Source organism: Amblyomma mixtum, chromosome 10 (assembly GCF_055824585.1).
Source record: "Amblyomma mixtum isolate Tamu chromosome 10, ASM5582458v1, whole genome shotgun sequence".
Lineage (NCBI taxonomy): Eukaryota > Metazoa > Arthropoda > Arachnida > Ixodida > Ixodidae > Amblyomma > Amblyomma mixtum.
The window spans coordinates 10818211-10843745 of record NC_143021.1 but is presented as its reverse complement, the minus strand read 5'-3'; the positions used below and the strand labels follow the sequence as shown (position 1 = coordinate 10843745).

The 25535-nt window shown below is 48.4% G+C and overlaps 1 protein-coding gene across 1 annotated transcript; it reads right to left on the bottom strand.

The window, feature by feature from the left end:
- Window positions 1–15478: 15478 nt before the first annotated feature.
- On the bottom strand, window positions 15479–15773 carry LOC149325129 (potassium voltage-gated channel subfamily KQT member 2-like). The gene has a single exon (XM_089562767.1). It carries the CDS (start codon window positions 15713–15715, stop codon window positions 15479–15481), a length of 237 nt encoding a protein of 78 aa, XP_089418893.1. The 5' UTR covers window positions 15716–15773.
- Between the last annotated feature and the right edge of the window lie 9762 nt (window positions 15774–25535).

The following is a 25535-nucleotide window of genomic DNA, read 5'->3' as shown; positions in this document are numbered from 1 at the left end:
CTCCGGCTCCCGCCTTTGTTTTTTTTAATTCTCCCCGTACGGTGGGCGGAGTCGACCAACGCGTGGAGTGCCTTTCAGGCAGCTCCGTGGAGGCTTTGCTTTCGCGTAATTTTGTTTTTTAGGTTTACGTAAATAAATAGTTTCATTCGCAGATAATATAGGCGCAAAAGCCCGCAGAAATAAAAATACGCGCGGACTATTTGCTTCTATGGACTACTACGTATTACTCCGCCGATGGCAGAGCGGCAAGCCGCCACGGGACTGGATGAAAGGCACTCCACGCGTTGGTCGACTCCGCCCACCGTACGGGAAGAATTAAAAAAAAAGGCGGGAGCCGGACGTTAATCCGATTTAATTAGGGAAATGGGCCACACAGGGCAATAAATGGAAGTTTCTAAGAATGCTCGGAACGTGTAGACTGAGTTACCGCGGTGGCAAAAAGACGAGTTCAGATTCCTCTTCAGTGCACCTTTATGGCTGCCATAGAAAACCAATGAGGAACGCTTTTGACGACAGCAAAAACGTGTATAGAAAAAATGACAAGACTGCCATCGGGTGATCTGCGGATATGCTGATTGTTATAGTGAAGTCGTACATTATATGAGTAAATTCCGTTCATCAACGTTTCCTGCTCAAAAATGCTTTTGTCCGGAATTGCTGTATATTGTCATGACTGGCAGTTTACCAACATCCCTCAAGAGAAAAGTATACAACAGCTGTACCTTACCGGTACTCACCTATGGGGCAGAAATGTCGAGGCTAACGAAGAGGGTTCAAATTAATTTAAGGCCAGCGCAGCTAGCTATGTAAAGAAAAATGATAGGTGATAAGTAACATTAGCGCTTGTCCTGTGTGTTTCCTCTTCTTGTGTGCGTGTTCTTGCGCGGTTAAATTAATTTCAAAATAAGTAACATTAAGACACAGGTTGGTTAATGACATCCTAGTCGAAATGAAGAGGAAGAAATGGGCTCGGGCAGGGCACGTAATGCGAAGGCAAGATAACCGCTCGTCCTTAGGGGTAACGGAGCGGATTCCAAGAGAAAGCACGCGTACTAGCAGGGGACGGCAGAAAGTTAGGTGGGCGGATGAGGATAGGGTGTGGATAGGGTGGTCGCGGCTGTCAAATGACAGGGTTAATTGGAGAGAGGCACTTGACCTGTAGTAGGCGTAGTTAGGCTGATGATGATGATGGCGATATCTACAACGTTTTCTACAACGTAGTTTTCCGCCATGTCCTTCTCGGGAAGAATACTGACACTGACACGTTGATCAGCCGCTTTTCTGATGTGATATCCCAGCACACCCGGTGACGCTGGGATTCAGCCTTAGCAAGTGGTCTTCCCTATCCCATTGGACGTTTTCTCTAGTTTTGTGAATGATCCCAGCAACATTATTCTTTTTTTTTTCTTTCAGACCCATCCGTCCTCTCTCACCTGCACTTTCTCACACATCTTCGTGTTTTTCGGAAGCTGTAGCTCAGATGCGTCATTTTCCGCCTTTCTGTACCGCCATGTGAACCGGCGCGTGGTTGCGCAAGTAAATTAGTAGAGAGTGCGCGGGCAAACGTTGTCTTGAGGCAGCGCTTACACCTGCATCAGTGTCATCACTTCCGCGCATAATTACGAGCTGAAGAAATGAACGCTGGCCTGTCTGTCAGCCGGCTCTACACCGTTGGTAGCACGCACATTTCTAATCACATTTCACGATTTGTGAGGTGTGGAGGTGGAGGCTGAACCGTGTGCTCCTCCGCAGTGTCCGATCCTTTCGCTGCCGCCACGCCAGCCTATCACTACGCGGCGGTGAAATGACGAACCGCTGTCTGCGTGGATCAGGTTTTCCTCGACTACGTACGTGCCACGGAAGTCGCGGCGAAGGGGAGACGGTGCAGCCACGACGGATGCCATCGGGGAAAGCGACTCCGCACTTCCTGCCTGCAAACAGGCTTCGCCGACACCGCCGCGTGCAAAGCGAAGCCGGTCTGTTCTCGCTGGCTCCTCGTTCGTGTTCGTGCCTTTTTTTTTTTTTTTGCTTTTGCGCGTTCACTTGCTCGCACGGAAAAACAAAGAAATTCCTTCTGAAGGAGGCGACAGAAACAGCATCCTGGCGAGGAAAAAATACTCTCGCGAGCTAATATTACGCAGGCAGGAACCGACAGTATTGCACCGCAAATATACACGCACACAACTTTATGCTTACCGCACATGTGATCGTTTCGGACACTTGGTCACATAAATTTGTATTCTAATTTGCCGCAAAACCAAACACGAATATCTAAAAACTATGTTTTAGAAGTATTTATGATGGAAAAACATACGATTTTACTTTTCTGTACCGCCATGGAAAAAGTATTCCCCATGAGTAGCTATTTTTTTTTCCACAAACCTAACATGTATGATTTTACCAGCGATGATTTCTAACATTTTTAACAAAAACTTAAACATGCAGAAGAACTGCAGATCGCGCTAGTTGGTGTAGATTCATAATGGTGGTTCAACAGCGCAAACACACACAGACCAAGAAGGAGACAAGACACACACACCAGCGCTGGTGTGTGTGTCTCGTCCCCTTCTTGGTTTGTGCGTGTTTGCGCTGTTGAACCACCATTATGATTAAACATGCACTTTACTTCCTCGTGAAGCTCTCCTTCTGGTTTTTCAGTGTCGTACGAATTCTTTCTTTGAGTCTTTCTTTTTAGTTTGCGCGCCTTTTATTCAGCGCTACCGCGCAGACGAGCAAGCGCTGTCATCTGACCTCTCCTGAGCAGTCTGAGCCGTATGTCCTGTACATACGTGTGGCTGCATTCCCAGTTCATGCATTGTGTTTACTACTTGCCGTTCCACTCTTATTTGTCATAAATAAACAACCTTAGCCGCCAGTAAACGCAACTGCCGTAATATTTGGTGCACAGCCCGTAAGCTATGCTTTGAAATTTTGAGCTTTACGGGCTACCTACGAGTGCGGTCTGTGCAGTATTTTAGTTCTTCAATATCTCGTAGTGCAGCATCAAAATGCCGGACAAAAATCTGTCACGAAGTTTGGTGATCCTTGCTCGGTGCTACAGCCGCCAACACACGGCGGACTGACTGCACGGGTGCTTGCTGGCACTAGCTGCTATGCCCATTTCAAAAACCCTGAACCTACGCAGAAGCGTGCAAGTGGATGTTCGAGTCGTCGAAAGCGATCCCTTGTCGAGGTATCCTCGGTGTACTGAAGCCGGCTTGCGAACGTCTGCGCCCGATGAAGACGGAAACAGCGAGCGAGTCTGGTTTTGCCGTAGAAAAGGCGCACGGTTTATGCTGTGACAGCCCAGATTATACTAACCACATACTCAACAATTCTGGACAAAAGCAATTTTAAACGAAAAACCATTAATGAAAACAATTTTTTTCATATAATGTAAGACTTCACGTTATCAGTCAATATATCCGCATATCACCAGAAGGCACTTTTGTATTTTTTTTTCTCTTAACGTTCTGCTAACGTCAAATACGTTCTCCATTGCTTTTTTATCGGAGTCTTAACTGTTCCATGCCATCGATGCAAACTCTTTACAAGAAATACTTTGCTACATATCAGAAAATGAACCATTACCTTCAATATTTTCACAACAGTGTCTCACAATTTCCTAATTTTCAACACTTCTGCTCGAGAAAGCTGGACCTGACTGAGAGAAACAGCATATGCGAGTATCTTTCCATTGTAGCCATGCGCCTGCGATACGGTGGATGCCGGAGAGTGAAGAAAAATAAGCTTCACATTTAAGACTCCAGGAGAGGGCGCTCCTTTTCATATTGCTTCGGTTGGACATGAGCGCAATCCGAAAAATTTTTATCCGTGGATTGAACGCCTGGCCTCTGCGGATTGTGCGTACCTGAGGAGTGTATGTCGAAAATCATGCCCGATGAGTCGGCTGAGGCGAATCGCCACCGAAGCAGCTGCCAGAATTATGCCGCGCCGAGAGAAACGCATGCCCTGTGAGACGCAGCGGCTGGAATGCGAGGTGCTGCGAAGGATAACGCCATCCAGTAGCGACATTGCTAGCGTGTGCCAGAGTAGACGGGGGCTGTTTGCCGACGAGCTCTGTTTAGCTAACGCCGCCGCATTCCCTTTCTACGTTCGCATCGCAGCGCAACCCCCCCCCCCCCCCCCCCCCCCCCCCGTATGCTCCACCAGACGTCGAGTGTTCATTGTCCGCATCCGCAAAGCAATTGGTGATGCCTCGGCGACGCCTGCCCGCCTTGTTTACGCTACGACTTTATGCAGCTCGAAATCGCTCGAGACTTTCAGTTCCGATGTGCGGAAAACCCAAAAGCTTTTTTTTCACTGCTGCAGGTTCTCCGCGGCAGATATCGTCGTTTCTAAGTTGTCAGAAGAGCGAAAAGTGAGGGTATTTTCTGCGTACAGTTCAGTGCGACTTTGCATTTTTTTTTTCCACGTACGCGGAGTTTGCGATGGCACGAAAAAAACCTTCGCCTTGTTTTCGTAGTCCATCTTCCGTTCAGCTCTTTTTCTCGCCCTTCCTCCGTACTTGCAGCGCCGTTGGGTCCCCTGGCGAGGAAACGTGAATTCGTCGAAAGACGTTACGCGCTACTTATGGAGGAAAAGCACAGACTGCATTGCGGCTGCCGGTTCTCAAGTACGATACGAGGTGGACGCGTAGTAAGTGGACTTCAATAAGAGATGTTGTCGGTCTACTTGGCTTGACACTTGTAATGCCATGAAAGGTTATGCGCAAAAAAAGACGGCACGAAGACAGAAGACACGACAGGACGAGCTTTCTGTCTTCGTGTCGTCTTTTTTTGCGCATAACCTTTCATGGCATTACAAGTAGTAAGTGGGCATTTAAAGCCTCCTTTTTCGCGCACCTCGCCCGTACACTTTGCCCCTCTGTTCCATGTCAGAAAAGAAAGTTCACAGATGCCGCGATGCGAGCGCGACGCTCTGCGAGCCTTGCGTCTGTCAAGTAAACGATCCAGCAGCAGTCCAAAATTGTGCATAGATGTAACGCGCCCCGAGATATTTTAAGTTTTCGGTCAACGTGTTTCAGAAGTGCAGAAAGGAAGTATGCCTCCACAGTGCCGCCGCGAAGCTAAAAGAATGTATAGCAAACAGCAAGGTCGCTTCACCTTCTCATTAGCCTGCGTGGGGCCAGCTTGAGAACAGACGGAAGCACATAACAGGGGACGTAATACAAGTCTCTCCGTCGACTCCCGAGTCTACACCACACAAGTTCTGCACCAACCGGATAAGGTCCAACCAATCCTGTATTTTCTCATTACTCTTTCTGCAGTTCTTTCAACCGTGGCTAGACCCAGCCATGCACAGCCCACCAAGACCACCCTGTTAAGCAAGAATGCAACCTCTGAAAAATTTCCACCACAGTGCATGTCCCTGCATACTAGCTGGCAAATTCGTTTCATCCCTTGCACGCGGCCCTGGAGCCCCCGCACGCTCAACAGTATGCGAGAGCGAAGTATCCATCCCAGTCAGCACGGATTCAGCCCTTCACAACCTATTAAAGGGACAATAGCGACCAAGTCGGCTTGTATCGATAGATTCATCATCAGCCTAACTACCATCCACTGCAGGACTACGGTCCCTCCCATGTCTCTCCAATTGACCCTGTTCTTTGCCAGCTGTGGCCACTTTACGCCCGCAAACTTCCGGATCTCATCCGCCCACCTAACTTTCTGCCGCCCCCTGCTACGCTTGCCTTCTCTTGGAATCCACTCCGTTACCCTTGAGGACCAGCGGTTATCCTGCCTTCGCCATACATGCGCTGCGCGTGCCTACGTCTTGATTTCGTCTAGGATGTCGTTAACTTGTGTTTGTTCTCTAACCCACTCCGCCCGCTTCCGGTCTCTTCCATCCCACCCATCATTTTCCTCTTTATAGATCGCTGCGTTGTCCTCAGTTTAAGAGTAATTCCCTTCGTAAGACTCCAAGTTTGTGCCCCATAGGTGAGCACTGGTGGGGCAAAAGCACGGAGGGTAACGAAACGTGTTCTGATTACAAATGATGTCCTTTTCACTCATAATGGAGATTCTATATGAAAGAAAAGGTGAAATTATGAAAAACCGGTGTCGTCAACACCAGCCATTATCGCAACCCCGTTACGTGGAAGTCAAACCATTTCGTTTTCACGGACACTTTCGGCAGTTGTTGACCGCCAATCAGTTTCCGTCGTTTATCACAGTTCTCTCGGCCTTGAAGGTACGAGTTTCAACCGAGTTGCGAAAAAAAATTCCTTTCTGAGCCTGATTTTCTCAGCAATATATGCGTATTTCGCTTACATTAAGATAACATAGCCAGAAGAACCGTATCGTCGATTTTAACTCAGCACAAACATGGAAGGAGCTCTCTCCGGGTGAAGTATGTAGTGTTCTCTGTTCAAACTCGGAACTTCGTCATTGAGCTGCCTGGCCACCCCGTATGGGCGATGCGGGACGCAGGTCCGGGTGGCGCTTGAAACAGGCGCTATCGTGGTTAACGGGCAGCGCGTGAATACATGGCGGAGCTGCCACTTCGCCCAGGCGGAGGTCCAGATCCTTGAACATTTTGGCAGGCTACATGGTGCAAGCTCGGGGGTGCTTGCACCGCAGCTGGCAGGCACTGACTTGTCGATTATCATCATCGATATGTATTCGGTCTTTCCAAATGGGCTCGAACCCTTGTTAATGACACGCGGGGTAGCGGAAAAATGATTTTATCAGATTTTTGGACGGAAGGCTGCCGGCTCCCACAGGACATCTGTGCTGGACAAACGAATTGCGTAGCAGTCAGCCGTTATTCTCCCTCCAGCCAGTGCTCCACAGCCAGTAAAAAGAGAAATGTGCAATTATGTTTCTCCACTGCTCTCAACAAGTCTAGCTCGCACAATGCGCGCGACAGTCTTCTAAACCACATCCAGCGCCTGTCGAATGCTGTTTACAAGTTTACAAGGTACCCTGAAAGAGGGAGGGGAGGAGGTAGAAAGGGGACGGTCGCCCCCTTAATATTTTTCCAGAGGGCACATCTCCCGCCTCCCCGGTCTCCAACTTCTTGCACTCAGATCATATTTCTGACAAAAGCTTCAATTCTAGGACTCAACCTACAGCACAGGGGAGCTGACACAGTTGGCTTCGTAGCCAGTTGTAACCCAACCAGCACGGATAATTGGCCCAATATTGCAAATGGATGGTTTCCCTTCGGCCCTTTATAGCGCCGGCCTTTGCCATTACGTTTCCAATAATGGACGGATTACCCGTTCTTCCTTGGGAAAGAATTTCGTTTGAGTAACCTAAACCAATAATGTCCTAACAGAAATCGTTGACTGTCCCACTCATGTTCATGAGCGTTATTAGCAGAATTGAAACAGACCATACGTAAAAATTTTAAAAAGCAATCGGTCGCTTTGTGCGTGCTTCTAAAACGCTGCCCATTTAATTTAGTTTTATATAACACATATAACTTTCAGAAGTACGAAATAAGAAAAAATATATTTGATATGCAAATGAAACATGAAATAAATAAATAAACAAATAACAAACCAAACTTGAAGCCTTCGTGTACTGCTCACAACGAAGGCTCATTTTCATGGCGCCATTACTGAGAGCACTGATTTCTTTTTAGGTTGCAGGAAGGAGAAATAAATTCCACAGGCGATGGCGTCGCTACAGTTGTGAAAAGCGATCTCTCAGCTGTCTCTGCTGACTGCAGTCTTCCTGAAATGTTGTGATCAAGGATTGCCTGTGCAAATATTGTACGCCTAATGGGCGCTGTTTATAGACCACCTGCCACTGCACCGCAGTTTTCGCATAAATTAAATGTATTTCTGAATGCTCATGTGAATGAAAACCATACATACATAACAACCACGAAATTAAAGGTGCACTGAAGAGGAATCCGAACTCGTCTTTTTGCCGCGGGAACTCAATCTACGCGTTCCGAGCATTCTTAGAAACTTCGACTTATTGCCCCGGGCGGCCTATTTTCCTAATTTAAATCGGATTATACGTCCGGCTCCCGCCTTTTTGTTTTGAATTCCCCGCAGACGGTGGAAGGAGCCAAACTACGAGTGCCTTTCAGGCAGGCGCGTGGCTGCTTTGATTTCGCTTTTTGTTTTTTAGGTTTCCGTGAATAAATAACCTAGTCAGAGACTACATAGCTGCAAATTAGGCCCACGGAAATAAAATACGCGTGGACTTTTTGCTTTCGCCGATCACTACGTATCACTCCGCCGATGGCAGATCGGCAAGCCGCCAGGACTGGTTGATAGGTTCGTTGACTCCTGCTACTGTCAGCAGTGAGTTCAAAAAAAGGCGGGAGCCGGCACGTTTGTTTGGATTTAAATTAGGGAAATAGGCCTCACAGGGCAATAATTCGGAGTTTCTAAGAATGTGTAGATAGAGTTCCGGCGACAAAAATACGAGTTCAGATACCTCTTCAGCGCACCTTTAGGTATAAACCAGAAATGCGGAAATAAACAGCGCTTTTAAGATAATGAACTTCGAGTTACAAGGTGAAAAGTGGTGCTGGTTAGTGCATTATCTTGTGGCAAGAAACAGCGCTTGCACGAGACAGAGGACAATGGGGACTCGGGTGTCGTGTCGCCACACCCTCTCTCCTCTGTGTCGTGTTAGCGCTGTTTTTCGCTGAAAGCTTTCGCATAACCACGCGGAAATAGTAAAGGAAAGAAATAGTTGTTGGTCACGCTTAAGTCGCAGCCATTGCCGCACTTGGGTTTTGATACCCGGTTAAGTGACGGACTACCCTGCATCAGTCGGAGATGGCGCATCTTACCATTGCGTTTATGTCAAATCAAAAGGAAACGCATGATTAGTACTCGTTAAAGGTCACAGTAAAGCAGACGACTCATCTGTATTCGAGGTTTAAGGAACAAAGTCTAATGATCTTCAGATAGCATAGGACCGTAAAACTTTTGAATTGTGGCAGTAGTTTTAAGGCACGATGAGATATCGCATAGAATATTGTAATCCAAATCTTTCAAAGAAAACAAAGCAACGTAACTATTACTCACATAAAGCGCCACATAAAGAGGTTACACAATAAAAGAAAAAATGTTGGCACAAGTTTCGATTGTCGTATAGAAACTTATAAATCCGTTACTGGATGTAAAAAAAAAACGCGCTTCAACAAAAATATTTGCTAACTGTTCCCCCCAAAAATATAGGAAATATCCTAAACATGAGAGGCAGACGGACGGATGCGGGGGAGATGAAGTAATGAGAGAAAAGATAGAAACTCCCTATCTCTGTTTTATTTCTCTAGTGAGTCTTTCAGAGGGATTCATCGTAAAGCAGCGCGATACACAGGACGAGAGAAAGAAACAAGAGACAACACGAGCGCAATCTCTTGTTTCTTTCTCTCGTCCTGTGTATCGCGCTGCTTTAAGATGAATCCGTTCCAACTTGCCCAGTTTTCTGTTCTCGTCTTCCAGAGGGATATGTGTGGTAACAAAAATGTCTGCTCAGTATAAATACCTAGACGTGTGGAATGGAAGAGCGCCGCGTCATCGGCGAAATTTCACTAGCAGATTACGTTGGACCCACACAAATCTTGCGGCCCCAATCAAATGCCGACAGAATTCCTTCAACGCCATGCTGAATGAATGTCATTTTCAAATTTCACCTTAAAAACTTCTGCGGAAGCATTCATTAGCTCAAGGATGTCGCAGTGAGGTTGTTATTCCAGTTATTAAAGACGGTAGTCAGATATTACTAAATATCAAGAAATAAACACGCAAAATAGCTGTGCTCGTGATGTTTCTAGTGATGTTTTCTCCTAATAGGTCATAACCAACTGGCCCAACTCTTGCTCGCAAGTTGTTATAAGCCTGTGTCCCTCACTACTATACGCTGTAAGGCCTCGAAATATAAAGCATCACAGCACAATATCCTTTTTTTCGAAAATAAATGAATTATCTTTCCTTAAATAAAACCATTCACATGTTGCGCCGTTCAAATTGTTAGTTCAATTACACAGTTAGTTCAAATTGCCGATTACTCGCTAGTCTGATGTCTGAGTTGACTTTGCGAATGCTTTTGAAAAGGTCTCTCATCGTGAATTGCTTTCAGAACTGTATATAGTAGGTAGTGTATATATGGACCGAGGCCTATCAGTAAAATCGCTGTCAAATTGTCGCTAGATGACAGTGCGTTCGAGACGCGTGATGTTTTGTGTGGGGGACAACTGGGCTCCATTTCAGATCCCGTTTTGTTTTTACTGCAAATGAATGACATTCATGACATTGTTAAACACCCTGTGAAGAGGAACATTTTGCTGATCGTTTAATTTGTTGTCTTGTAGCTGACCCGGGAGGCCTGATTAAGCTGAACAGCTGTCTTCAGTCACTAACTATTAATGTCTGAAGTTGGCTGTGGACATGAACGAAAAGAAATCTCTGTTCATGCTTATAATAGAAAATCAGTGCTATTGAGGATCAATATAACGTTGGTAACGGCGCCTTCGTAAATGCGCCGAGTTTCAGGTATGTGGGTGTGACGACGCATAACCTCATTTGGTGCACCCTTACTGAAATTATCTGCTGAAAACCTCACCAGAAACTCCACTTTCTGAGACAGACACCTGCCTCACGAGAGGTAAAATGTTGTATTTATTATTTACCAGACATATATACGGCGAAATTGAGGACACGTTATGTATTATACCCAGATAAAAAAAAATATTGAAAACATAAGAGAAAATTAGCACACAGGATTTCAGCCCACAGCATATCCTCTAAAAATTGCCTTACCGACTCAATCACAATAATGCCACAACAATGTGAATTAAAATTACTAGAAATACAAAGACAAAAGCAAATGCGCACGAACAAATTGCGTTTTCAAATTTTGCAGGGGAAGTTCAAAATTAGCGACGATACATATTTACCCGAAAGGTTTCAGCATGCTGTACCTCTTCTTGCAGATAATGAGATGGCGTTTTTGAGTGACAGTAATTAACTGCTACGCAACATATTTGATGTGTATGAAGATTGAGTCATATAATGAACTTAGAGGCAAAGTGCCCGTCTTCGTCGTCTGTATTATTTTCATGTTCGACTTGTCGTGACGCGATCACTTGATTTCAAGAGTCCTCAACAAGTGGCCCAAGCAACCGTCACTCCAGACTGACGAAGAGGAGGAAGAAGCGGCGCATGGGTGACAACAGGCGGAGCACTTCAGGGTCGCTGGAATCTTTTCATCGCACGTCAGAGAATCTTCGTCGAGAAATAATGCAAAAGAAGTATTGCACTTGTGAAGACAGCATTGCTGCTAAAAACTCATCTTGACTTTCATCAGAATGACCCTTTTACTGATTATAACAACATGAAAAAACAAGAAAAGAAGTAATACGTAAGTTAATAACTCATGTACGCGTTTTTATCAATAAACAACTCCCCATAAAAGCAGCCTACATGCTGATGATTTCCAAGTGGACGTGGACGAAAGATAAAAGTGACAGAATCCACAGATCAAAGCGTGTAGCGTTGTTTCTTGCGAGACGCATTTGAAGCGGACGTGGACAAGGGATCTAATGTGCATAGCTGACGATCTGTGTTTTACTAGACAGTAAGAGGCATTAGCAATACAAATGAGACACAGTTGGATTAGATGTGTGAAGGTGGTGAAGGGGTTGTCGAGAAACAGATGGAATAGTGAAATTAATAAATTCGGTAGAGCAACGTAATTGTCCCTGGCGAGATGCAAGAAAAACACGAGACGATTGGGAGGTGGCGAAGTTCTGCCCTGGACTCCGGTTGTTAGCTAGATATTAATCTTCCGGCCCATAATCAATCTCTTGAAGCTGTCCACGGGGAAGCACAAGAAAATAATCTTGTTGCGCGAGAACAGGCGAACAGGTTAAAAAGAGATGCACCAGCTACAAAGCGCAGCGAGTCAAAAGAAACAGCAGACAAGACATGTCAGTACGGTAGATGCGATACGAACGGTGAGGATACTACCCGCGCCCGTTGGCAGTTGACCAGTGAATTCAGTAAGCTAGTTTATAAGTAGCGACAGCGAACTCATCCGGCGGCATACGAGCTAAGCCATTTCATTAGCCTCCATAACAACCCCGTAGGTGACGCTTATTTTTAAACGCAACTATGTGTACTGAGTTCCGAGTGGCCTCCACGCCATTTTCAAAAACCCCAGTACCACTGTTCACGGCCGGTACTACATTGGTGTGGTCCGCGCGAAGCCGTCGTTGCCACATCTGCCCGCGTGGCCTGCGTCGTCGGTGCCAGCACGATGCCTTAGCTACAGCGTAAATTTCCGGGTCGATGAAGCCACCCAGACTTCGGGAACTCAAGGTGTATGAATTAAAAACGCTCCCAACTTTCGTGCCACTGGCCGAAAGTGTAGTTGTACTGGACGAATACTAGCACCATATTGCATAGACCGGCTCTTCGGGCTCAAGAGAAGAAAAAAAACCTGAAAAATGTACCTGCCCGTTTATCTCACTTATTCATGACGCGTCCAGGTGCGCACATCACGGGCCACACACGCAGCGGACGGCAGGATGTAAAATCCATCTGTTCGGCTTTATTTTATGCTTCTCTGTCTGCCGCCGCCTACAGGGTGATCCCCGAACCGTCCCTCTAAGTCGGCGCTTGGCGGCGTCGCTGTGAAGCTGAGGGAATACGGCGAGAATTGCTTCGAAGAAGTAATGGACAGAGACTGAAGCCGCGGTACACCATGCGACGAATTCAAGCGGCGGTAGAATAACGCTTACTTTAAATCGCTCGTCCTTTTTAGGTGTAATGAGCGAGAAGCTGCCTGGGCAGCTCACTGGGTCAATTATTTCCGTTTATGACGCGACTTACTATCACAGAACCCCTCTAATCGTAATTTCACGTCAGTAGTGACGCTCAGAAGGACACTTCGCGATACTGTGCATTTTCCTTGAGTAGTTAAGAAATTCTCTATTCATTATAGTAGCAACTGTTCCGACTGCCCATGGCGGTCGCTTATTATATAGCTGTCAATGCTACGTCTAAATAAATGTAATGAATAAAAATTTATTCCAAAGAACAGCTGCCCATGATAAAATTTGTGATAAAGTTAGCGACTGGTAGCAATGTAACTACTTAAGAACATACTACAGGGCTTTTTGTGAAGAAGCGTGGGTAGGAAGATACGTGCATTTTCGTGTGGCGATAGGAGGCTTTCCTTGTAGTGCTTGACAACGAACACGTCGGTACCTGTTGGGATGCGCGACCGAAATACCGGCGTCTTTTCCTGCACTGTAGGACAGGAAACTCTCAACAGTAGTACTGTACTCCTTTGCGACGTCGTTGGTGTTGGTGTACACTGCACTACTGAGCACTCAAGAAGTGATTACCATAGAGTACTGGTTATCATTCTATTATTGCACGAGCTTTATTCTCTAACTGTTATTCGCACGAAGAGATGTAAAGATAGAGTATATAAGTTAACCGGTTGAGCGCGTCAGCACACCTGAAGAAATAAGTGGTGGAACTTCTTACCATATTAATCTCCACTGCCATTATTCTTAATGTATCTGTTGCAGTGAGTATAAATATTGGTACTGGTAGCTTCTCGGCTGCTCTGAAAGTACACCCCGAAGCGCACAATAAAGACACCTTTGCGTACTGTGACGAATTTTACTACATCCGGCTGAATTATGCGCGCCGCGAGTTGGCGATAAAAAGTAGACTTGCTTGCGTGCAAGTTTCTGAAGTCGCGCTGCACAAAGAGAACATATTTACTTTCCCGCCATGCAGAGTGAGCGCTCTCGACACCAAGTGGAATGTGCTTGTCAATATAAAAAGATGATAAGGGTGACTGCGAACGCCAGAAACCGTTCTCGTGTAAAATAAGCGCATTATATGTGCCTAAATTCTGTGGCACGAGGTCCGGAATCGTCGATTATTGCAGCGGGTCACGTTAGCTTGGTGTTAGCAGCAGATGATAGTAGCGCACACACAAACAAGGACAAGAAGCGTACACAGCAAGCGCAGACTCGCGACTTATTTTTATTCCAAAGAAGACGCATCTTTTATAACTTCGAACCGTCATATCATGGCCTATGCGCAGTACAATAACCTGGCTTCTTTTTCATGCAATGATCGATGGGCCACTTACACAATCATCCCCTTTCATTCTTACGAAAAAATTTTGACCCTGCACTGCGGAACATGCCCGGGTGCTACACGCAATATGCTGTGCCTGCCTTTGCTGGCAAAATGAAAAGTTTTGAGAAGACGAGACCAGGTGGCACGTGAGCTTGCCGGGACGTTTTTCATAAGAAAGGGGATGATTACATAAGCGACCCATCGGTCAACTTGTATCAAGAAGAATGCAGGTTATTGGACTGCGCATAGTCCTTGATAGCAAGGTCTGAAGTTATGAAAGATGGGTCTTCTTTTGAATAAAACTCAGTCGCGAGTCTGCGCTTGTTGTGTACCCTTGTCGTGCTTGTTTGCACGCCCAGTATTTGTTGATAGTGACTGACCGAATCGCCCAACAACGCACTCTCCTAGCTTGCATATCTGACCAGACGCGAATCTCACAGAACTGAGAACTAGGCCTCCAGGAATAACTGAAGGTAGGTTGCCACTGTGCTGCTAACATTTTATGTCATTGACCCTTCGCGTTCAAGTTTGTCGCCCTCGATATAGTTGCAAAAGCAGAAATGAAGAAGGACCACGAAGCGCATGACAACATGGTGGTTGGCGCTCGCCGGCTTAGTGCCCAAGAAAAGGATATATGCGGGAGTATACGAGTTCTAACATATGTTACAATCGTACGCTTTAAGAGATCGCACTTAATCTAGTTTCTTTTTAACCACTATCCATAATACAAGAAAAAATATTACAACGAAAATTTGCAGGCCTAACTTCAGCTCGTCCACCTTCCTTCTCTGCACCATGAATGAAAGGTCTCAGTGTATGGCACTATTCAATCACGGGATTACTGTCGGGCATTCCTGATTCGGACCTTCCTCGATGTACGCGAAGTGCAGAAATGACCGATCTCTCACCGTCCTCGCGGTCAGAGTGCCGACGACCTTCGGGAAGCCTAACCCGACTACACGGACTGCATATTCTCGTGACAGCACAGCACATCGAAAGTTGGGCTTTCGTGCAAAGGGCAGCGCATTTCACTTCGCGCCCAATGACGAGCCGCGTTCGATTCCGAGCATACGTCAAAAGCGACGCACTCGCGTTCCCGGCAGCAGTGAACGCGGTAGCCCTGCGCCATGGGCTAAGGCAAAACCATTCGATACCTTGCGGTCTTGACGCGGCTATTCATAACCAGCCGCTTGCGAGGACAACATTTGAAGTCCGTTTGCTGATGGCGTACGTGCGTGCCTCTAGGCCCATTCTGCAACTTTGTGTCATTCATACGCGGCACCGTACGCGTAGCAACCATGTGTCGATCGGTGTTGTGCGCTAGACCGCAGCGTAGCTCGGCCACAGAGCGGGCCAGTGAGGGAAGCGTGCTGCTACTCACAGGAAGATGTGGTACGCAGCTGCCCTGTATCCACGTGGCCGCTCGAGGAAATTGTACATGAAGGTCTGCTTCTTGCGGTACTTCGCGTCCCTGGGGTGGGTGCCCACCTTCAGGGGCTTGCCCAGCAGCGACGTCCTCGATGGCAGGCTGGTGTGCAGCGACAGCAGGCTGCCGCCGTGCCGGGGCCCGCCTTGCTCGAGCCGGGCGAGCTCCATGTCCGTGAGCGCCTGCATGGCGCGGCCGGCATTCCGCCCCCCGCTCCGCCGGCGCCCAGAGGTGGAGGACGACCGACCAGGCCGACCGCGGGCCGACGCGACGTCTTCGAAGCGGCCGCCCGCGGCGCGACGCCTCCCCACTCCGCCGCTAGGGGGCCCACGCCGCCCAGTCGCGGCGCCGCCACGCGGATGTCCCCGGCGCCACGCGCGTGTGGAGGGGCACCACTCGCCCGGCCGGAGGCCATGGGCCGAGCTGTTCGCGCGCTTTTGCCCGTCGGCTAGCGTGCACTGGAAGCAAGACGCCCGGCTATTGCGCGCGCGTGCAGTCCCCGGCCTATGGAGTCGCTTTTTTCAGTTCATCAAAGAGGGCCAACACCATGATGGTGATTGATACAGATAGCTTCATTGTTGTTGCAAAACGTTGGGAAAAAGCTACTGAAGAACGCATTGACAAGGTTCGCTTAGTAAAACACGTTGCGGGGCTAGCTGGGGATGCATTTTCTTTTCTTCAAAATCAAACAGCGCTAACTTTTCAGACGAATACACAGATAGACATGATAGGACGGGCGCTCAAGGTTCCGCTCAAGGTTCCACTCACTGTGTTTACGTCGGCATCAGCAAAACGTTGCGTAATGTATATGTGCATAGATCGATACATCCAGAAAGCATTATTCGGATGCGGTGCACTACCCAGTGCTCGCCTAGTCATATGTTTTCTTCTAAAATGTATTTCTTTGCCAGTTCTCCAGATTAATTGGGAGTTTAATGTTTTGTTTCTTCTCATGACTACCCCTACTTCAGTTCAAAGAACTCTCCCAAATCCCTGCAATTAACCATGTCCTGTGCCAGCTGTGGCCACCTTTCCACCGCAGACATCAATTTCGTACGCCCACCTAACTTTGACGCACCATACTACGCTTGCCTTCTCTTGAAATCCACTCCGTTACCCTTAAGGACCAGCGGTAATTGTGACTTTGCATTACATACCCTGCCCAAGCCCGCTTCTTCTTTTTCATTTCGGCCAGAATTTTATTAGCCTGCGCCTGTTCCCTGACGCACTCTGCCGATATCTCTTCCTGTCCCTCACCGCTGCGCCTTTCACCTTACTTTTCATAGCTCCTGCGTTGTGCGCAATTCAGCATTTGCCTCATCCTTTTTGCCCAACATGAGAGTAACGGTAAGTTACAGCTCTTTTATACCTTTCTCTTGTGAGATATTGGTAAATTGCCATTAATGATCTTAAAGACTCTGCCAAAAGCACTCCACCCCATTCTCATTCTTCTAGTTATTTTACGTATTCTTGTGATCCGAATCTACGGTAACTACCTGCCCTACGTACACGTAATCCCTTACTTCTTCCAGCGCCTCGCTACCAATATTAAACTGTTGCTCCCTTCAGAGACTGTTGAAGATTGCATTAATTCCTAAACCCACCGTTCTTCTTTGCCTGTGTCACTGATCATGATTTTCAGTTCATAACCTAAGTGACTTAGGCAATGTCATCAACGAATCGCAGATTACTAAGGCATTCTTCACTAACTTTTATCCCCAACTGTTCTAAATCCAGGTTTCGGAATACCTGGGCACAAGTTTTAGCGCGAGAGCGTGAAAGGCCCCGCTGTCCAAAAAATCCTGCGTCGACGTAGTGAGCGGAAAATCACGAACATGACACTGGCAGGCGGTCCCCAGACCGCAACCTAGGAAGGCAGGTGGACCACTTAGGCCACGTGACCTTGCCGAGTCTTCACAGCCTGCCCGCCGTGGCAGGTGGCAGGTAAATATTGATTCGTCGCTCGGGAGAAGCAACCTGGGCCCCACAAGGCCCACCACTTGGAGCACCTGCCATCGCAGGGCAGTGACGCATCGCTTAACCGCTGCACCACGGCGGCAGGACGGGTAGGAGGACTTGCCGGGATCTATGAATGTGAAGTAGAGGGTGTACTCCTGCATTTATGAGAGTTAGCCAGCTAGGCTATTGCGGCATACCTTTTAAGGCAGAGCTAAAGTGTCTCTCCCATTTTTTCATGCTAATTACTATCAATCTCCTCAGCAGGATATCTGCTGAGCAGTCTGGTTGCGCATTTGTAATAATCATAATTACATTTTTTATCACTAAGCTTTTAAGGTTTATTTTTTTTTTCATTTCATTTATTTACCTTAAAGGCCCCTTTCGGGGTATTACATAAGGGTATTATTGTTGTTGTATCGCTTGTTACTAGGAAACTATTTTATATGCAATAAGAACAGTTACTGATAAATTAGCGGTACTGTACTAGCAGGAAATAAGTCTCGATTCCTGTATATTAATCCTACAATGGCAGCTAAGGCTGTTTCAGCATGATTTTGTGAGAGTCCCGTAGGATACGCTCTACAAAAAATAGCGCCTAGAATTTAAAATGCTATAAGAATTTCAAGAGGCCAGCAGTCGCTTCGATTTTCTATGCATTATTAACCAAGTCACTGCACATCACCAATCGTCGTTTACTTTAAATACTTTAGCGTGAATAATAAGCCTTTCAAAATCATTGCCCTCAGTAAGTAGGCTAGTGGAATCTTCCTAAATTATGAGCTTCGTACTATCACCAATGTTAGCAATGCCGTGCTTCAAAGTATTAAATAGATATAGTCCCGAAATACTGCCCATTGGAACACCAAACAAAGGAGGTTTTAGTAAGGTGGGGTTATTATTTACTGATGCATACTGTATGCGACTGGTAAGGTAAAATTCAAGTAATGTCAAGGAAACACACATGACACCATAAAACTTTATGGTTTATGGGGTTTAACGTCCCAAAGCGGCTAAGGCTATGAGAGACGCCGTAGTGGAGGGCTCCGGAGATTTCTACCACCTGGGGTTCTTTAACGTGCACTGACATCGCACAGTACACGGGCCTCTAGAATTTCTCCTCCAAAGAAATTCAACCGCCGCGGCCGGGATCGAACCCGCGTCTCTCGGGCCAGCAGCCGAGCGCCATAGCCACTGAGCCACCACGGCGGCCCATAAAACTTTAATGTTTTAGTAAAATAATTCAGTTAAAGGAATCAAATGCCTTTCTAAATCCCATAGAAAAAAAAAACAGTGCACACTCTAAACACGCATACACCTCTATGAGGGTAAAAAGGGAGTCAGCGTGTAGATTGCGCATCGTTTGTATTCAACTTTTTGTGGAATTAATTCTTTTTGACAAAGCAGAGCAAACTCGGTGGAACAGATTTTTCTGAAACCATGCTGAGATTTTGTTGAGATGTTGCTTTTTTCTGTGCATAAAACTAGACATGGATAAATGGAGTTTTGAAGAATTTTAGAGAAAATCGGTAATATAGAAACTGGTCGGCAATATGCGGAAATGTTTTTGTCAGATTTTCTCAGGGGAACGCAAATTTTCCCCAGTGAACCTTTGCTGGATATATTCCACTGTCAGGCAAAGAATAAAATCATGGGCACGGGGGACAGCAATAATGTCAGCAATTAAATTTATCGGTCGGATTTGAGTAGCAAAGATATACTAGAGCTAATATTTCTTAATTTAATAATAAACGACAAAACTTCCGTTTCCTATACTGGATTCATAAACATTCTCCAAGGACAATCGCCAGTCATGTTTTCAGTGCAGTTCTCTGATATTTTTTTAATTAATTTATTTATTTCTCTCCCTCATTGCCGCACGAACATATAAAAGCGATTCAGGCGTCCACTGACCCAAAGCAAAGGAAAGGCGCATAACTGCCCTCTTGGAACAGTGGACACCTGAACCATGCTTTATGCTAAGTGGCGGTAGTGACAGATGTGCTCTGCATGCGTTGCCATTGATAACGTTGTGCCAGAAACGCAGCGCTGAAGCCATAGGCCGTCGGCGTTCATTGCTTTCATTGGCGTTGGCGTTGACCACGTTGTACATTCCGATCATTCTAAGGAAAGGAAGTGCGCATAATGGCTCCCTGGGTAAGTGGACGTCTGAATCGTGTTTATAGGTACGTGGGGTGATGAGAGATGTAGGCTGCGCGCTGCTCTCCAGATGTCCGCCATGTGACGTCACTCGCTCCTCGCGCATGCGCACTTGGGGCTCTCTGCGGCTCCACGAAATCGCTCACACCTAGCGTAGTGTTGCTTCCGCAACAAAAACTTAAGCCTAGCACTTTTCTGCGAATAGTTAATTTTGGTAACTGGGCTTGTAAAAGTAGTTTCGATAAGGACTGCGTTCTTCGGTAAAGCGAAATTATAAACCTTACCGCCAATCTTTAACATGTTCTGCTTTCTCTACAAGATATTTCCGATTCGGATCCCGAATTATGCTTGCGTATTCCAGAGTTGGCCTTACTATTGATTTATACGCTTGTAGTTTGACATCCGACGGTGCATCTCTTTGGCCCTGCACAGCAAAAAGTGCAAATGTGAGCCAGGGCTTGGTGGTATCAGTATTCTAAGCAGGAGTGGCGATAAGGTTGCACGTGAGGTACTCGAGGCCTTCCATATTGCCAGGTATCATTGTAGTGTTTGTTCGTTCTCGCTCAAGGCTGCAGGAAAGGGCTGTTATCACTTTTGTTCGTGACGCGAGAAGCGACCAGACTAATCTCGATTGATCGCAGCCATGAAAGGCTGCATCTAGGTTTTTCTAGATTACTGTAGATGATCTTGTCCTGTTATCTGGAAGTTTCCTTGCCGCCTTTAAATTGAGCGATGCCGCGAGCGGCGGACATTCGTAGATCGACGATTGACGAGCACGCTTGTTGCTTACGCCGCCACCGAGTGATTCAGTTCTTTTTGCGGGCGCAAGTCAGCCCTAATAAAGAGCTTCGTTTGCAAGTATTTCTGGTGTCTTCCTGACCGCTGGACTGCCGTCACTAAAAAGTGACATCTGGTGGAGGTGCTGGGTAGCCTTCCATGTACCGGACACCCCCTACAAGCCGCGACGCCAGCCCTCTGAGTCTTCAACCGCAGGACCTGAGTCCAGTCCACCGCGCTAGCCGACACCTGCAAGGGGACGCACCAGAGTTCGGGAATCTGCCGGACCCTACCCGGAAGCGGAAGCCAGCCGCAACGATTACCATGAGCTTGCCCCAGACGACGACTCCAATCATTCTTCACCAACCCCGGGTGCCACCAACCTTCGACGCTTCGCCTGGCGCCGACCCCGAAGAATGGCTTGAGCAGTTCGACCGTGTGGCTATCTTCAACAACTGGGACGATGCCACGAAACTTAGGTACGTGTTCTTCGCCTTGGAGGGACCAGCAAAAGTCTGGTTTGAGAATGAGGAAGCTAACCTCACAAACTGGGAAACCTTCAAGGAGCAGCTTCTAAAGACCTTCACGAACGTCGTGCGAAAGAAGAGAGCCCAGCAGCTGCTACAGTCTCGCATACAACACCCAAACGAGACCGTTGTTGTGTACACTGAGGAAATGAAGCGTCTCTTCCGGCGTACCGACGCAAACATGAAGGAAGCAGAAAAAGTAAAGCTGCTCATGCGAGGAGTTACAGAGCAGCTCTTTGCCGGCCTCGTCCGCAACCCGCCAAAAACTGTCGCGGAATTTGTAGAAGAGGCATCCACGATGGAAAAAACTCTTGATGCCCGAGCCCGCCAGTATGACCGCCAGCAGCGCGTTTTCTCAGCAAGCTGCCTGGACACCGCTAACAGCAATGACCTGCGGGAGGTTATACGTCAAGTTGTGCGAGAGGAGCTCCGACGATTGCTGCCAACGGGAACGCAGCCGCAACCTTCATCGCTCACTGACGTCATTCGGGACGAGGTTCAACAGGCATTGGGTGTGACGCCGACACCCATGCAGCCTCTGCAGCCTCTGCAGCCCCCAGCCATGACTTACGCCGCAGCTGTGCGCCGTCCTGCACCTCGACGACGGGACCCAAGCCCCTATCGCCCTCAGCCAGCTGCGTTGGACCGCCGCCCATTCGCCCCAACCCGCCCTTACTCCGAGCTTCGCACACAGCCAAGGAAATGCGACGAGTGGAGAACTCCCGACCAGCGCCGCCCACTATGCTTCCACTGTGGCGAAGCCGGTCACGTCCTCCGGCACTGCCCATACAGAAGACTGGGCATCCGAGGGTTCTCTTACGACGCTCCACGACCCCGACCCGGCCAGCGACCAGCCGAAATCGAGGAGTTTTTGCGTCGGGAAGAATTCTCACCGCCCAGCCGCCTATCACGTTCCCCGTCGCCTTCGTCTCCGCGCTTTATATCTCCTAGCCGAGGCTACGCAGTGCGTGGACGCTCCCCCAGCCCCCGAAGGTTAAACTGAATAAAGCAGCCTCTGGAGGTGAGGTTGCTTCCGAGCGCAAGTACAAAGATCCTCCATCGACGAAAACCCAAGTCCATGCCTCAACTACGACGACAACACCGATGACAACACCACCGACAACACCGACGACAGCACCGACAACGACGACGACGACGCGGCCAGACTTGAAACTTTTACCGCTGCCCAGTGAAGTAACGTCGGAGTACGCCCACCGCAGCCTCACTACTCGACGAAGCCGAGATCGGACACCGAAGACAACGTACAATACGAGAACGCGAACAAGTGACCTTGAAGTTACGGTCGACGGTCACGCGGTTACTGCCTTGGTCGACACCGGAGCTGACTACTCTGTCATGAGTGGCCCACTCGCTGTCCGGCTCAGGAAGGTAACAACAACTTGGGATGGCCCGCTGATCCGCACCGCCGGTGGTAACCTGATCACGCCGTCAGGACGCTGCACCGCGAGAGTTACTGTAAATGGGAGAACCTATGCGACAACCTTCCTAATCCTACAACAATGCTCGCGAGACGTGATTTTGGGAATGGACTTCCTGAATGAACATCGAGCGATCATCGACCTTCGATCTAAGTCGATCAAGCTTTCCACGAACAAAGCCATACCTGTTGCGACGAGCGCGACTCATAACGTTGCCTTAAACGTCCTCGACGAAGCATTGAGCGTGCCGCCCCGATCAAGTGTCCTAGTCTGCATAGGTACTGGAGACATCGAAAATGCCGAAGGCGTCATCGAGGGGAACACCCAGTTACTCCTGGATCGAGGATTGGGCGTCGCAAGGGGAGTCGCTGAAATCCGAAATGGCCAAGCCCAGGTGCTGCTAACCAACTTCACCGAAGAATACTGGCATCTGAACAAAGGTACGACGACTGCCTTTCTCGACGAGCTGCCAGACATCAGAGACATATTTGCCCTCCCCGACCAACCCGCAGAACCATCTGACCAAGGCCATCAACCCACGTTCAACATCAACCCGGCATTACCCCGGAGCAGACAAGACCAAATACGCAGTCTCCTTCAAAGGTACAGCGATTGCTTTTCATCAGCATCGAATGTGCGACAAACCCGGCTTGCCAAGCACCGCATTGTAACAGACGAACACGCCCGACCACTGCGGCAGAGCCCCTACCGCGTGTCGCCGATAGAACGCCAAGCTATCCGCAAGCAAATAGAGGAAATGCTACGTGACGGCGTCATCCAGCCATCAAGAAGCCCCTGGGCAGCACCAGTTATCCTAGTGAAAAAGAAAGACGGCACCCTTCGCTTCTGCGTCGATTACCGCCGCCTGAACAGCATTACGAAGAAGGATGTCTACCCCCTCCCCCGCATCGACGACACATTGGATCGGCTATGCAACGCTAAATACTTCTCATCGATGGACCTGAAGAGCGGCTACTGGCAAATTGAAGTCGACGAAAGAGATCGCGAGAAGACTGCGTTCATCACACCAGACGGACTCTTCGAGTTCAAGGTGATGCCATTCGGCCTCTGCTCTGCCCCAGCGACGTTCCAGCGAGTAATGGATACGGTGCTCGCAGGCTTGAAGTGGCAAATTTGTCTAGTCTACTCAGATGACGTTGTTGTCTTCTCCTCAGGCTTTGAAGACCATCTCAGAAGGCTTCAGATAGTGCTGGAAACAATCAAGTCGTCAGGACTAGCACTGAAACCAGAGAAGTGTCACTTTGCCTACGAGGAGCTGCTGTTCCTTGGTCACGTCGTAAGCAAGGATGGAGTTCGCCCAGACCCTCAGAAGACGGCTGCGATCGCAGAGTTTCCACAGCCTTACGACAAGAAAGCTATACGCAGATTCCTTGGATTGTGCGCCTATTACCGGCGATTCGTCAAGGACTTTTCGCGCATCGCTGAACCTTTGACCCAACTTACCAAGGCTGACGTGCCTTTTAAATGGGAAAGGTCGCAAGAGGAAGCTTTCAAAGAGCTGAAGCGCCGCTTACAGTCCCCTCCTGTGCTCGGGCACTTTGATGAAAACGCCGAAACTGAAATCCATACCGATGCAAGCAGTGTGGGCTTAGGAGCGGTCCTCGTTCAGAAAAATGGAAGACAGGAGAAAGTTATCGCGTACGCTAGCCGTTCACTGTCGAAAGCCGAGGCCAACTATTCGACCACCGAGAAAGAATGTCTCGCCATTATTTGGGCCACGTCGAAATTTCGCCCCTACCTGTACGGACGACTATTCAAGGTTGTGAGCGATCACCGTGCTCTGTGCTGGCTAGCCAATTTGAAAGATCCCTCCGGCTGCCTTGCTCGTTGGAGCCTGCGCCTTCAAGAATTCGACATAACTGTAGTCTACAAATCTGGCCGCAAGCATTCCGACGCAGACTGCTTGTCGCGAGCCCCCGTCGACGCAGCACCGGAAGAGGAAGACGGCGACGCTTTCTTAGGACCGGTAAGCGCCAGCAGTTTCGCGCAGCAGCAGCGCTCGGATCCTGAGTTGCAAAGCCTAGTTGATTACCTGCAAGTCAAGACAGCATCGCCTCCCCGAGGGTTCAAGCGCCAACTGTCGTCCTTCGTCTTTCACAGTAATGTCCTCCTGAAGAAGAACTTCGCGACCAACAGGACAGTGCATCTTCTTGCCGTGCCCAAAAATCTCAGGCAAGAAATTATGCAGGCATGTCATGATGAACCGACTGCGGGGCATCTCGGGATTGCTCGCACGTTGCACCGCATCCAGGAGAAGCACTATTGGCCGCGGCTAGCTACCGACGTTTCCCATTACGTGAAAACGTGCCGTGAGTGTCAGCGACGCAAAACGCCTCCGACTAGACCAGCCGGACTCCTGAACCCCATACCACCGCCAACTAAGCCCTTTCAGCAAATGGGGATGGACCTCCTCGGCCCCTTTCCGACTTCGTCATCAGGTAACAAGTGGATCATTGTGGCCACCGACTACATGACCCGCTAAGCCGAAGCGAAAGCGTTGCCTAGTGGTACCGCAACAGAAGTCGCAAAATTTTTTGTCGAACAAATTCTCCTGCGACACGGCGCCCCCGAAGTGCTCATTACAGACAGAGGAACGGCATTTACAGCGGAGCTGACGCAAGCCATTTTAAACTACAGCCAGACAAGCCATCGAAGGACAACTGCCTATCATCCACAAACCAACGGACTCACAGAGCGTCTGAACAAGAACATCGCAGACATGCTCTCCATGTACATCGACGCCGAACACAAGACGTGGGACTCCATTCTGCCCTACGTGATCTTCGCCTATAATACTGCCGTCCAGGAGACAACCAGGTTTACCCCATTCCAGCTGGTATACGGCAGGAAGCCCACGACAACACTCGACGCAATGCTCCCGCACGTTTCCGACGAAGACAACCTCGACGTCGCCGCCTACCTTCATCGCGCCGAGGAAGCCCGAAGACTTGCGCGGCTTCGCATTCAAGACTAGCAGCACACCGACGCCCGACGCTACAATCTGCGCCGACGAGACACGCATTACAAGCCAGGTGATCGTGTTTGGATACCGACGCCAGTTCGCCGCCGTGGATTGAGTGAAAAGTTGCTGCGACGCTACTTTGGCCCGTACAGGGTTGTACGTCGCA